This window comes from Tympanuchus pallidicinctus, unplaced genomic scaffold (genome assembly GCF_026119805.1).
Source record: "Tympanuchus pallidicinctus isolate F22 unplaced genomic scaffold, pur_lepc_1.0 scaffold5, whole genome shotgun sequence".
NCBI classification, from domain to species: Eukaryota; Metazoa; Chordata; class Aves; order Galliformes; family Phasianidae; genus Tympanuchus; species Tympanuchus pallidicinctus.
The window spans coordinates 24,674,107-24,689,655 of record NW_026294769.1 but is presented as its reverse complement, the minus strand read 5'-3'; the positions used below and the strand labels follow the sequence as shown (position 1 = coordinate 24,689,655).

The window sequence follows — 15,549 nt, the reverse complement described above, 5'->3', positions numbered from 1 at the left end:
CTTTGTTGCAAAGTAAAGTGTCAGTAGCATATGATTGAAAGCTGGACAGAAAGGGCTCTGGCTCCCGAGATCCACAGCCTACATTTTACCCTTCTCTCTCCTCTGAGCCTGGGGATGCTGCAAGATAAGGCTGCTGCCAGCTGAGTCCTGAGACTTGTGTAGGTGAGGGTCCAAGTTATCCTCTTTCCTGCAGGCAAAGCCACACTATTCCCATTCTGGTTTGGTAAAAGACACCAGTATGTGTTGGCTGGCACCATACAGATCCTGCTAAAACTGTAAGCCTGTCCTCCCCAAACCATACTCTCACATTTGTCTTATTCCTAACTACCACAGACTCCACAAAATGAGTGGTCTTTCTTGAAGGACTTCATACTGGATCTCAATAAAATATTTTACAATTGGATTATGATATGAATCGGTCTGGAATGTTCCATCCTCTTTACAGTGATAAATGTATAGTGCTTTCTTCAATGACTACTTTGTCATGTTTAGAAGTTATATGTATGTTTATTGCACGTTTTACTAAAACTTACATTTGAAGACCACAGTCCAAACATGGAGGCTTTGTGTATATATAGAGTGGACTCAGGAGATGCAGCGACTTCTTAACATGATGGAGGGTACTTAGCTCTCTTATCTATTTCTTTAGCAGGGAGGAGAGTGGAAAATAGAGTTTTGAAGGAACTGCATTTTATATATATTTCATGTGTTGCAGACATAAAGTCTGTCTATATCATGATTTTCTTTCCTAAGCGTTTTATCATTTTAACATTCACCAACTCACTTTTTCTCATTTATTTTCTTTGTTTAGTTCTGTAGAGACTTTCAGAGTTATTGCTTCCCTTCTTACATCTTTATCTGTAACCCTAAGTTCTTCTGAATACTTATACTATTGTCCATATCTCATACATCTTAAAATGTGTGTTTTTCTTATTGTGTTTTGATAGACGCAATAGAAAAGATCTTCTATTTGTGCGTAAATGGATTTTCTCTTTTCCTCTCTTCTTGTTCTAACCATGCCTTGGCTCCCCAGTTTCATGTCTGTATTTTACTAAATCGTTTGTCTCTGGCATAGCTGAATAACTCTGTGGAATTACTGTGAGGTTAATTCACCATATGCTTCAGACTGCTTCGGGATACTTCGAGATGAAAACTATTCTGCCTAAGTGTTGTATTATTTTGACAGGGACAATTCAAAAATTTCTCACTAGGATTTTGTAAATTGCAATCTGTTTTGTAGCATTCTTCCAAACTGGCTGGCTGATCCCTTTCCAGATGACTGAATTCCTTGGAGATCTTTCAATTTTCTGTCTGGTATTTTATTTTTTTAATTCCTTGTTGTGTCATGTTTAGAAAATTAATGCTATACCAGAATTCTTTTTCTTTCTCTGAAGCCTATTCTTTTATCAAAATAAATTGATCTATGGAATTTTAATGAAAAGCTGGCAAAGTCAGCAGTTCCCTTTGTTGATCCAGACCTGGCTTTGGGATTTCAAAATTGAAAGCCTATAATCTGTGCTGCCACAACATCTCTATGTTGGGAAAAACCATTTGGTCACTGAAAATAGCTTTTAAACCAAAACAGCTTTGCTTGGACTCATGCTCCAAAAGTTATTTTTGACATTTGAAAAATACTAATGGGAAGATTTTAAGGACACCTTATGTTGAAGAACAAAGTAACGAGTGAACATTGCCAGCAAAGGACAAGTTCATATTTTCTGCTTTATTACAGACTTCTATGTAAGTGTGAAGTTTTAAAATAATTATTCATTTATTTGTGATTTAAACAACATAATTTTAAAGTAGTATACATTTTAAATTGAAATCACTGCATTAACTCATCTCTAGGGGTACACAAAGCTTGCTGCAGAAGATTTACATTGAAGTTTTCCTGAAATGTTGACAGTTAATTTCCATGCAATAGTCTAAAAATATCAGTAGAATTCACTTAATCAATAATGTTTCTAGAGGCTTAGTTGACAAAGACCTGTCTGGATACTTTGCTCATATGCATTCTTTTACAGCCCTCTGAAAATCATTGTCAGTGCAAGTGTAGTATTATTTTGTGTTAGTATTTTTAACTCTGCAAACTGATGTTGCATTGGGTGTGCTTCAGTAATATTTGACTTCATTTAATTTCTACCAGTTCCAGTTATGCCTGGCACAGCAAAACATCTTCTTAAATGTGCTTCGTAATTCTGGACTTCGGAATGCAAAAATCATAGGATCGATGATTGCATTGCACATTATGAGGGTCCCATTCACATGGAAAATGGACATGTAGCAGGCACAGTAAGGGTTGTGTGGGCAAAATCTTGCTAAAAGGATGTGAAGAACAAAGGGGGCCCAACAGCAAAGGAAGACTCCAAGGAAAATAGTCAGTGTAATGGCTCCTTTCATGTTAGTTCTCTGATGGACTGCACTGGTTGGCAGCGAGGCAATCTTTTTAGCATGAGATCGGGCTAGGAGGAACATATGGATATAGAGGCACAGTATAAAAAACATCATTAAAGGGAACAGGATGGTGAAGGGAATGACTGTAGCGATTTCATGGGAGAAGAGGGCAATGACAATGCTACTGCAAGCACAGAATGTCCAAATGATTGCCAAGATGACCAAAGCCCTTCGTACTGTCATTATATTATGGTATCGCAAAGCATAGAAGATAGTGATGTATCTGTCTGCTGCAATAGCTAGCAAGCTGAAAATGGACCCCAGTAAAGACAGAATGAACATGGAGTCCATGGCATCATCCAGCTTTTTCTCAAAGTCCCCACGACGTGTCAGGTACCCCATTTTGCACAAGATAATAAAGATGTTCTCCAGAGTTTTGTACAAGCTGCCTAACATGTCTGAAATGGCTAAGCTACAAATGAAGAAGTACATGGGCAAGTGCAAATTCTTATTTCTGATGACAGCGACAAGGACAAGTAGATTTTCTAGTATGCCAGCAGCAGCAACAGTGAAAAAGACTTCCTCTGGCACCACGACCTGGTTGCAGTCAGTGATATTTAAGGAAAAATCTGTTATATTTTTGAGAGATGGAATGCTTGTCTGCCCTGCATGTTTGATTAGGTTGGAAGGTATCTCAGTGCTCATTGCTTCTGCTCTTGGAAAGCCTCGGTATTGCTGTTTCTCAGGCTTGGCTTTACGTTGAAGCTGACCTGTCAGTCAGACCATCCTTTTGCTGAAGGCATTCTACCTCATCTGGATCAATCTGAAGTCTTGACTGAAATGTTTTGAATTTCTCCTGCAATAGAACATACAGAAAAATAAGTATCAAGAAGAAAATTGCCACATGCCAAAAAAAAAAAAAAAAAAAGCAAACATTTGAAATACCACCTTTTGCAATTGAATGAATATATATCACTGGAGTGAAGTTTAGTTGCTTTGGATAAAATAAGAGCTGCTCCAAGCTCCATGGTGCCTCAGAGGAAAGTAAGGTGTAAATTCTTAGTTAGCTGCAGGGAAGTTTAAAAAAAAAAAATATAGCTTTCTTTATTGATGAACATCCCATGTTTACTGAAACAGATTTCACAGACTTCAAGAATTTGGCAGTCTCTACTGGCCCAGCTGTTTGCTTTGGGAAAGTCTGGCATTTCTTACAAGATTTATAGCATTATTAGACATGGATGAAACCAACGCCAAGATAAGCTGTTGTCCAGAACAGTAGCATATTTACCACCACACTGTTGATGTTGAAATAAAAAAATGCTCTTAATTTAGACGTGAACATTATAAATATTGATTTTTTTTTTCCAGTTATGCTAGATACTTGTGCCAAACTGTCTTTTCAGGCAAATTGAAACATTCCCTTGATTTGAATATATGTTAAGATCCAAAGCAAAATCTTTTTTTGGCTGTATTTTACATCTATCTAAAAGATCAAATGTTTTGTTTCAGCACTGAAATATTTTTTCTTTCTCTGTAATTATCCTGGACTAAATTACATGAAAGCCTATAGGAATCTTTCCAAAGGATTATTCTTTTTAAGCTATTCATTAAGGTGTAAATGCATGTGATATTAGTTTGGCTCAGATGTTACCCATAGAGAATAACGGACATTTTTTCTTGTAATTTTAATAGCTCCATTTGTGAAGCAAAAATGCAGTTGCTATTTGGAATGTTCCCCTTTTTAAGAACTGAAGTATTCTCCTATTTTTAAATTCAAAACAGCCTTTAGTTCTCTAGCACTTTCATACCAATACGCCTTGAAATGCATTTGGGCATTTGTTCCTAGTCAGGTTTGCTAAATGCCATGATGCTCTTTAGTACTGTTTCAAAAGAAGAATTCAGAAGTTTTAATTACATCTTATACAAGCCCTCCTTAAGTGTTGATGGCTGCCTGTAAATGGCAAAGCTGAACCTCAGCTTGAATGTGATCAGCTCTAATGCATTTTGAGCATTCAGTTCAAATGTGTTTGGCCATATATCAAGAGATAACAGGTTTCTGATCTGGGTTTGCTATTATCATCTGCTGAGATTGCCAGTAAGGTTCTACTTGTTGTGAAATATGCTGAAAACGGGACCAATCAGAGAACATGAACTTAATTGAAAGAAGCTATCAGCTCCCTTAAAAGAAAGCATTCAAGACAGCTCCCATACTTATCAGGGAAAAAAAAAGGCCCTGTAATGGAATGAAAGAACTGAATTGCACTGCAGCACATCTGGACAATCAGATTAACATATGTTGACATATGCAAGACATGCACCAATGTCTTTGTAGCGGTGTGTTTTTCCTATTCTCACAGCTACTCTCCAGGTTAAGTTTATGATTTCTCATCTAGTGATCTGTTTCATAATCTAATTTTCACTCAGTAGAAAGTCAACATGGACACTCCAAACAAAACCTTGTTTAAATGGGATTTAAACATGATGAGTTGGAAAACAAAAAAGCCTTTATTACATCCCTGTTCTCAGCAGTTATAGAAATGAATTGTTATGCTATATCACTTAATGTTGTTTCCAGACAATTAAGAGCCAAAGACATTCTTATTTCAGAGATTCCCATTTCAATATGTATATACTGCTACTGAAGACTATTAGGATTCTATGAAAGATGTTCCCAATTAATCCTGTTCTGATGCTTCAGTGCAGTCACACTGAGACTTCCCAGACAGAAGTTTCTATGTACATATCCTGTTGTAGATAGGTTGTAAATCCACTGCTTCACCTACACAATGCATATTTTGATCATACTTCTGCTGTAATCCCACATTTACAGGATTCTTTTGCAGCTACAGAATGACCAGGGAGTGTACACAAAGCAGTTAAATGCTTAAGTACAGCACAGGATAGACAGGCTACATACAGAGTATAAGGCTCTTGTGATCATGATCAGTAACCTCTGTGCATCCTTAAAGTTAATAGTTTCCACAGAAGGAAGACAAGAGGATACCTTAGTACTCCGCGTCGTATTTCCACTGACTACCCACTAAAATTAAAGCCAAGGCCATTTTGCACAAAGCTATAAATGGCCATCAGCTGAAAAACATTTACCCTTGTGTTAGTTGCACTACCAGACGCAGCCTGGATGTGACACCTCCTCTCCCCTGCCAATAGGGTGTTCATCTCCTTCATCATTGTATTATCCCGATAAAAGATCAACATCATTAACCAGCACCAGTCTCCAGTTGATCTCAGATTGATCTTTTGCACATGCCTGCAAAAAACAACTTTTAACAACCAGTGCTCATGTGTTAGGATTGTTAAGAACATGACACAGCAATTTAGGAATAAAAATGTGCGTTATACTTCAACCTCTCCCCCTCCCCCCCTCCATCAGTGGCTGAACTACTTGGCTTTTCACTTGTGGTTATGCACAGTGTAATAAAAACTTTGCCTGTAGAAGAAACCACTGAAGAGAAATAAGCAATGAATAACACCACTGCCACCAAACACCAAAAAACTTTGAAACACATTTTCAAATTTAATGGTAAGTATCGCAAATCCAGCAAAAAATCTCAGGCTTTTTCTTCACACATTTAAATTAGGTCCTGGAGGGAGAAGTCAACAACTCAGTCAGTTTGGATATTCTGAAACATTATTTATATAAAAAAGAGGCAGTCTCCTGATCTGGCATAATGGGAAGTGAGCTGGCAACAATAGTGAAGTTGCTAAAATGCATACATTTATAATATTATCAGCAATTTCCATTTAGGCTGTAGTTTTTTTTTAAAGCAAGACAAAGCAGGGAGAACTGCAAGCCAGGACTGGGAAGTACACAATGGTGTAGAAACATAGGAAACACGTTTGTAGTTTGGATTACCTATCAATTATATTCATTCACTGTGATTATGGTTTGTTTCTTTACAGCACTCGGACACTGACAAAGTATGTTGGCATCATGCATATTGCATAGCTAAGGCACAACACCAGTATTTCTGCCTGCAGCCATGCTGAGAAAGCCCCAGTGGATGTTGAGGGGTCTCTACACTGAACAGGATTAACCTTGGACAAAATGAATAATTCTTTCCTGCATGCCCAGTGCATATTGATAACAACAACAACAACAACAACAACAACAACAACAACAACAACAAAAAAAAAAAAAAAATCAATTATCTATGCATTAGAAATACAGTGACTTAGTACCTGCAAGGTTTGGGAGTAGTCAGGTCGGCACTTGATACATATTTTTTTAATTGGATAAGCAGTTATTAAATAAAGCCCTTCATTCTGTTTCAAAACATTAAATCAATTGGCATAGTTAGCGGTAATAGCAACAAGATTCTTCTTGTGCACCTTGGTGAGACTGGAACAACAACCCCTGTGGAGGTGGTTGGTTGAAAAGCGTGACTGATTATGTTGCCTGATGCAGCTGAGAACAACCTTTTTCTGAAAAATGACAGCACAGGTCACACACATGTACATGGATGAGAGCTTTATACAACTCTCAGCAACTGCCATTTGAGTGAACATGATTTTGTATCCAAATCCATTCAAAAAGAAAATTTTTTTTTTCTTCTTTTTCCAGCTTCTCCAGATGTACAAGGCATTTATGAAGGAAACATGTCACTTAAAAACATTGAGTTAGTTTATAAAGTTGTAACACAAATAAAAGGACAATTTCTCTTCTTCATTAGGTCAACACTGGCTTTCATGGTGATGAAAAGAACTAGACCTGTTATCAGAAGGTGATCAATGAGGACAAGACATTCCCTGCATGTTCTGGTGGGCACTTATTTTGCCTACCAGGTGGGCTTTGCTCAAGCAAGAGGTGAAGAAGAGCACATAGATCCCAAAATCTGTCTTTAGTTTTAACTACATTGTTCTTAAAAATGTTAAGTTACTGCACCAGATGAATTTACACAGCATTGCCACTCCCCTGAGTACCTGGTCTCAGAGATGTGGTCCCTCGGCTGAAAGTCACCTGTCTCTCCTAGATGTGACACTAAACAAGAAGCTTTGTAGGTGGATGCATAGTCTTGCTATTAATATTACATGGATATTATTGTTTTCTGTGTGCAGGAGAGCTGCCTGGTACTCTTAAGAGAAGTTATGGTATAAGTCCTGAACCACTGTAGCAGCTTGCTGTGCTGAGAGGCCGAGTTCTACCTCTCCCTTTCCACCTACGCTTCTCCTTCCTCTCATTTCTGTCACATCCTCTGAGCCTGTAGACACCCTATTTTCCACTCTAAAAATAAAAACAATACACAGTTGATGCTTGTGCAAGTGCATTACCATGTCTGGTAGGCAGTGCAGTAGGACTATGGCACTCAGCAACAGTTTGTACAGGACAACCTAACCCACTGTGAACTCTTCACTGCAATAACAAGTGCCAACACAGTTCTGTCTCCACCCAGCTCAGGCATCCCTAAGAACATAGCAGTCTGTACAAACTGCAGTATGAATAATTCCTTAGTTTTGAAGCTTGGATGCCAATGTTCCTTCTCTGCTAGAGCCTGATAAGCCAGAGCCTTCCTCTCAGGAAACTATTAAATGCCCTAAGGACCCTTCCTTTGGGAATTCTATGGAAAGGATTGCTATTTCCCAACAGTAACTGAGAGGGTAAGAAAGTGTGCATTTGATAACTTTATTTTACACAAATCTAAAAAAAATCTGCACCTTAAGAGGCAATTTTTTGTTACAAACTTTGTTCAGCAAACACTGAATAAAACAGCAGTTACAACTGTGAAAGGGTTGTATCCTACTCTGAATGTGATCCATCTCAGTTGCTTACACACTGATGAAAGTCCTGCGATAAATTAGTTCCCTCTGCTTACTGCTGCAGGGCTATACCAAAACAAAGTCCTGAGTACTTAGAAAACAGTGAGACAAACTGTGTTTGTTTCATTTTTAGCTGCTGAAGTCTCAGTCTTTGCCTCAAAGTAGATGTTTTACATGAAAACATTTTTTACACAGAATTCATTCATTGAAATATAAGCACAGTCCTTTCCCTTATCAGGTTTTCATTATTCTTTAAAAATCACATTTCAGGTAAAACAATACCAAACAAAGGCATGAGAAAACAATGGTGAAAAATTAGGATAATACCATACCTGTTGTTTCATTTCATCAATTGAAGTTTTATGAACAAACTGAATTAGTAACTACAGTCTACACTCTATTAGTCATTTATTCTTTTGCTTTGATCTCCCTCTAGTGTTCAACAAAACAGAGTTAGCCAGATATTAATGGCTGATTACAGCTCTCCCAATTTTTCCACATGTCCCCAGAATGCTATACAACATTATGTAGCCTAACTGCAATTTCATGGACTAGCATCATTCCTAAATATAGCAAGCATACATAAAGATGTTTGCTGCTCCAAGTCTTGGAGATTTACTGCATCAGAATAAGGAATACACCCCATCTGATTTTCATGTCCAGTACTTTCAAGAAGTTTTGCACTACTAGACATAAAAGGCAATAATGATACAATAAGAGGAAAATGTACACAAATGCAAACTAAATACAGAAATATATTATTGAACCGAAAGCCACACATACACCAACTGGACTAACAAAATGTTTCTCGCACAGTTGTGACTCTGACTTCATTATAGGCAACATTTCTAGAGTGAAATCTGGTTGGAAACCACTCTTGCTGACATTTTAAGTGTCAGATATACACGCATACATTGAACAGAATTCTATATACATTTTCCTGACTTAGATAAGGTATTGAAGAATTTTCATACTGGATCAGAAACTGGACAGTCTGAAGGTTTTATAAAGTATAGAGATGAAGAAAATGTAGAAGAAATATTTCTTACTGCCACATCATTTCCCCATAAAATCACCTTCAAGAGAACATGCTAGATGTTTGTTTTAGGAATAAGGAGAAATGTCACTTCAAGAAACCTGGACATCCTCATTCATATTTAAGCTTGTGTATATACAGCATGCCATGATTTTGTTTCCAACAAACAAGAAAACATTCAGGCTACACAGAAACTATGTATTAGCCAGGGCTACTCATCTCCATACAATGCTAAAACAGCTTCAGTTCAAAACCATCATGCAAATCCTGGGTACTTCAAAGATGATGAAAACCAGAAAAGTGAAAACAATGAAAAAAAGATGCCCTGAGTTCTCAACACATTTAAAATCTTTCCAATATCAGAGGGGAAAAAGATTTGTGTTTTTGTGTTTCCCACCACTGAAGACACTATGCCCTTGGGATGGGAAAATTTACAAGTTATTTAAGAAAAGGTAATTAAATTCAGAGAAGATTTTCCCCAGCTTTGCAGCTGGACAGTATCTCTTTTTGGAAATGCATGGAGGCTCACACTCCATCATGCTGCTGTTCCCTTTTTAAAGTTGTAAAGAAAAGTGACAAGTCCTTTGCAGTTTATAGCAAGGCAGTCTACCTAAGGAATAACACTCTGATATTCCTGATGCAACTAATTGCTTTGGAAGAGATGCACTTGAGTCCTGGGGTTTAAATCCTTAACTTCAATACATGAATATTGAGCCACTGAACTGACTTGGTAACAAGACAATGACAAACAGCAACTAATTTTTTTGGAAGCATTGGTTACTGTGCTTCAGACTGCTTATACTACACTGTTCTTTCATACTTACCTTCAGCAGGAATTAATTTTAAGCATAACTATCTATAAGAAATGAAAAATAGTGAATTTGAATAGTGGACAGATAGTTCTGTGGGATCACTGTAAGAATCAATCAAGAGGCCTTCAAATGACATTTCTGAGGTCAATGCTTTCCAGTAAATCATCAAGTTTGCCAGTAATAGTGCCATCAGAGATGTTATCAACAAGCACCAAGGAAATCTCCTGTACAGAAATACATTAACCATTTCTTGAAAGAAAAGATCTGTGTTTCTGCTCTAAGAACTGCCTTAAGTTTTTTTTTTTTTTTTTTAAAAAAAAAAGAGCCATCCATCTTTTTCTCCAGCTGTGAATGCTCCAGCAGCTGAAATTAAATCAATAGTTAAAATAGGTGGAACTACTAGGAATTTTTTTTCCTAATTTTAAATGACAGAAACCAAGGATATAGATCTACTGAGTTTGAACAGCCATGAATGCACTGTATCTTGTAAATCCATGTGTGTCTTATTGAAAGACAATATACATGGAAGAGACAAGCTTATTTCCTGGAAGCTAATTGAAAATACCAGTGTGCTATGTAACTTGCCACTGAGATATTTACATTAAAAAGTAAAAAATAGTGAACAGAGTGATTAGAAATAAATTCTATAGATGTTTATTTTCTTTGGATGGGGGCAGGGTGAAAAAGCCACCTCTTGAAGATGCTGATTTTCAGAACTGTCTTCATGACTAAGGAGAGGGAGAAGTAACAGACAGGAAAACAAATATGAGAAGAATCAATCCCAAGCAAGCCCATAGAAATCTGATTGCTTGGGAGGAGAGGCCACAAATCTTCAGTCTGTGTGCAGGCATCCAGCGCTGATGCAACTCCTCTTACTGGTAGAAGTAGTCAAAGTCTCATTGAAAATGGAGTACTGTCATCTGAACTCACTTCTGGAAAGATTTAGAAAGTGCAGGAAGGTGTCCTGTACTGGGCTATTCTTTTTCCTGCACTAGGATCAAAGAAATGGTGCTGTGGTAAAACAAATATTTCTGTTTCTGCACAGAACTGCACATATGTGTGCACTGTACAGCATTGTATGTGTTTAATGTGTACAGCATTGTTCTGTTTATAATCTAAAAAAAACCTAACAATAGTTGAAGAGTAAACGTTAGCTCAAGTATCTGCAATAGTGTGTGTTAAATGCATACATGTACTCTGCCTAGACTTTTCTTCTAGACAGCTCCTTCAAGGACAGATATCATCTATACTCTGCCTTGGCTGTATGGTACAGAATGACTTGGGGTTAAATAACTAAGAATTTTAGTAGTTAAGAGTGCCCCAAACACACATTCTTGTGTCCGCTATGCTGCTGAAAATCTTTAACAATATCAAGTAGATTGATGGAGTTACTCAATATTTATCTTAGAGCAAGTGAGAACAGAATTCAGTCTTGCTGCCACAGAGTGAATGTAACAAAGCCATACCTGGGAGGAACTACACTCCCTGCACAGACCCAGAAGCCTCATTGATGACCATTTCGAAAGATGTGATGGTCATTTATAAAGATGCATGACCTCTGGCTGACAAAGTGATAAAACTGAGTTAAAGCAGTGGAAGCAGTATGCCCCCTTTAAGTATACCTTTACAGCTTGCTATTAAGGGCCAACTTCAAAAGCATTTCAACTGAATCTTTCCTATTTTACTTCTTCAGGTCCTAAAGAGGAAACTACTCAAGCTTCTTAAAAGAGGTAAAAAATAAAAAATCCCTGCTGAAATCTTGTGTTACAGAAGAATGACTATGAAATGAAAGATTTAAAGGATGGTTAGAAATTTGGAACTTCATTGTACAAATAACACTGCATCTTTCACTACCTTCTCCAAGCAGGCTTTCTGAGTTCCAGATAGGTTTATTAAACTGCCACTTACCTGCTGGTGAAACAGTGTGTGAGCCAGTGTGCTGGTAATGCTGGAAGCAAGATAGCTTATAAAGGCAATGAAGCCAACACAGTCTTTACGTAAAGGAAAGATTAGAACATCTAAATCAAAGAGAAAGACAGTTGTCTCACTGGCATAACCTTGAATTAGAGTCATTTTAAAATCAATCACCCAATTTCTCTGAGAATGCTTATGAGGAAAAAAAAAGATGCACAAGTCAAAAGGAAAACACCTCATGTTTGAGCAGATTAACTATTCCCCTCCTCCTGATATTTATAAGCTTCCCTACTAATATTTGTGAGACTGCAAATCAAGTTTATTCACAAACAATCCATGCTCTGTATTATAAATGGTGTCTAAACACTCTGGTAATTGATTGAGATGTCACAGGATGTTTACTGCCCATCAGGAAGATTGTCACTGTCTTTGTTTTTCAATCTAAGACCTTTACCAAAGACACAACTGGCTGCAGAGCTGACAAGTTCATGAGAGAGAAAAACTCAAAAGCACCAATGTCCAACTGTACTAATTTGGACAAAATTAAGATATCATCACAGAGAACTGTAATTCAGGTCTTGAAGAAAGAAATCTGTAGAGTTTTAATAGCATTTCACGGGGAGTTGGCAAACCCTGTTACAGAAACAAACAGGTGGGAAAGAATAACGTAAGGAAAAAAAAACCAGAAGATTGACTTACAGACAGACTTTCCAATTGGATTCATTAAATAGAGATTAGAAGACAGTGATGTTGAAAAGCAGAATCATATTCTCAATAGCATAAACTGAGAAAATTTGACTGCTACCACAGAACCAAACAAAAGCTCAAACCTATTACAGAAAGGGTGAATTGGGAGCTAAGAAACTGAGATTTTGTTCATGTCTGTGCAGGACTGCTGAAAACTCAAACTGCCTGTAACTAGCAGTTTGACAGCTCCAGTGTGAGTTTAGCAAATCCCTGGCCCTTACTAATTGGAGGTGAAAACATTTAGCAACACATTCAGGAGCATGGAACCCAAGAAAGAAAAAAAAGCAAACAACATATATTCATCGTAGTCTGACAATGTCTGGATTTCCAAAGAGGAAAAAAAGCCTTGCTCTTCACCACTCAAGGCAGTTTTTATCTTTGTTTTCCAAGTTCCTTTTCCTTTGGCCAGTTGGACTCACTGTCCACAAAGATAACTATTAGTGAAAGCACATGTGGCTTGGAATAATAGGACACAGTCAGCAAAAGTGTTTAACAGGAGAACTGAATGTTTCTTGCTGTATCTTTTTCCTGGCTTGCTCATCATTTGAATAGCCCCCTTTAAGTATACCTTTACAGCTTGCTATTAAGGGCCAACTTCAAGGGCCCTCATGCTATGTTGTGTCAGGTGGTCCTCATCTCCTAACAGATGGAAGTTCTCTGCACTGCTTTGGACCTGAAGATGCTCATTAATGCCTCGGAAAATAACTGTGGAAAGTCCTCATCTCTTGTGCTGCCAGTTTCTTTTCTAGTTCATAAATTCAATATAAAATCTAACAATGCACAGAAAAGTTGATCCCATCAGGTGTAGTGGATGAAGTCTGCTTTGAAAGTGAAGAGTCATAACTCATAATAATGACATTCAAGGTCACATACAGTACAAAAAACCTCAAGTTTTATTTTTTATTTAAACTTAAATAATCAGAAACTACTTACTGTGAACAAAGAGGGTGGTGCATTTATTTAATTGGATTCTGGTAACTTTCCATGTTATTAAAAAGAATTGGGAACATGATTTACTCTGTGATCATTATATTATCATAAAGATATTGAGAAAAGTAGAAAAAAGCCCTTAGAGAAGTCTTCAGATTACATTAGGTTAACAATCTTCTATTACTTATCTGTGTATCTATGATCAGATACTATTGCTACCTGCTCAATAGGGCTGGGTCCATGGGTGCACAAGGGACAACGTTGTTCCTTCAGTTCTACCTGCAGCTCACAATACTCCCAGCCTCCAGGAGGCACATAAAATACAAACCTGCAGGAGTAAGAAGACTGATCTGGATTTATTGTCTTTTTGACTTGGCCGTACAGGCTCTTTACTATACAGCAGAGATCTGTGGTTGAACTCACTATTAACATTCTTGCATGCCCAAATGGCAAGAACTAGTAAGGCTTGTATTCAGATATTGACTCTGGACGGTACTGTGAGCACGTGGAGAGGAAGTCAAGTTTACCGAATTTTGGAGTTGAGAAATAAATGATAACAAACCACAATCACAATGCAACATGATTTTAAAGCAGAGCAATTTTTCAAATGTTAGTTATGGTTTATGATAGGCCCATATACAAGTTGAAAGAACATGTCAAAGAGGGGCCAGGAGCTCTTCCACTATACTTCTAAAGAAACATTACCATGTAAAACAAGTGTACTATGACAAATTACAGTAAAAATAGCTAGAATTGCATAAGTTTAAAAAAAAAAATAAAAAAATAAAAAAATCTGTGACCATATTATCTAAAGCATTTTATTTCTACCTGTTGAGCCATGAAATCAGTATAGACAGTTCTAGTTCAAAGACTAACAATACCAAGTAATTATAGAAAGCTGTTATCACCTGTAAAATCTCTGTGAGATTACTTTCTGGTTCTATGTATGCAAAAGTATAGCCTGATTAACACTCATAATGTGTACATTCTCACTGCAGTTTCAATTCTGAAGTGCATGTGGGAAAATAAAGTACTTTCACAACAGGTGAAGAGACAAACAGATAAGAAGTTACAGAAAATAGTAACTACATTAAAAAAAAAGAAAAAAAAAAAAAAAAAGAAAAATCAAGCTTTCAAGAGAAGCCATCGACACTAAAGTTGATTAGCAGAGGAGTGCATGAGAACTAGGACTCTAGATTGGCCAGAAGAAACACAAACACTACTTCCACATTATTCACACTTTCTCCATACAGAAGACAGGGAAGAGATCAACTATGGCATTCCATACCACACTCGGTAAGCCAGGCAAAGAAATTTCTCTGTTATAGTGTTACAGAAAAGGCAACTGCTTATAAAGAATCAAAATTTTTTCAAGTAGGCTTTTGATGGTACCCAGTAAAGCACTGACAGGTAGGCTAAAAACCATACACAGAACAAAAACTAAAACTCACCCAGCTAGTGAAGACAATAACCATAGAGCACTCCCCCTCACAAAGCAGCCTAGTTCCCACAGATACTCCCTATTCAGTGTCTGACTCTTATAAGAGCCTAGCATGGCTCCACCTGGGTCCACCTCTTCTGGTCAAGTGGGGAGCACAGGTGCAGTGTGTTTGTGCTCTCTCTAGACACACCTTTTCACCAGGTGTTCAGTCATCAGTTCAAGCCCTGACATAACAGTTTCCCTAGAGCATCTATTATGCTGTGCTATCAACAAAAAGGAAATGACAATTGTTTTGAGGACAGGTTGCTGGAGAAGACATTTGCAGAGATTTTTCTGAAGCATATTACGGCCTAATTGTCTTTGGCTTGCAAGTCAAGAATTTGTGAATATTTGCAATTTTATTATTAATAATCTAATATTTGTTCAAAGATATTACTTGTTCTTTTTCAGTGACTTGACAAATATAATACAAAATTAAGATTTAGGGAATGTCTAGAGGT

At 37.3% G+C, this 15,549-nt stretch overlaps 1 protein-coding gene across 5 annotated transcripts; it reads right to left on the bottom strand.

The window, feature by feature from the left end:
- Positions 1 to 1,891: 1,891 nt before the first annotated feature.
- MC2R (melanocortin 2 receptor) lies at positions 1,892 to 15,138 on the bottom strand. 5 transcript variants are annotated; one of them, XM_052704084.1, is made up of 4 exons: positions 15,060 to 15,130; positions 5,500 to 5,662; positions 3,343 to 3,461; positions 1,892 to 3,250 (listed from the first exon to the last, which is right to left on the bottom strand). In XM_052704084.1, the coding sequence occupies exon 4, from the start codon at positions 3,097 to 3,099 to the stop codon at positions 2,140 to 2,142; it is 960 nt and encodes a 319-aa protein (XP_052560044.1). In that variant the 5' UTR covers positions 3,100 to 3,250; positions 3,343 to 3,461; positions 5,500 to 5,662; positions 15,060 to 15,130; the 3' UTR covers positions 1,892 to 2,139. The 5 variants fall into 5 exon arrangements, with proteins under 5 accessions (XP_052560044.1, XP_052560046.1, XP_052560045.1 ...); XM_052704086.1 differs by lacking the exon at positions 5,500 to 5,662 and adding an exon at positions 13,828 to 13,936 and having other exon boundaries at positions 15,060 to 15,117; XM_052704085.1 differs by lacking the exon at positions 5,500 to 5,662 and having other exon boundaries at positions 15,060 to 15,138.
- Positions 15,139 to 15,549: the final 411 nt, after the last annotated feature.

Excerpts from the sequence above, each read along its gene's own strand:
- MC2R (XM_052704085.1), bottom strand. The coding sequence starts at position 3,099 with ATGAGCACTGAGATACCTTCCAACCTAATCAAACATGCAGGGCAGACA.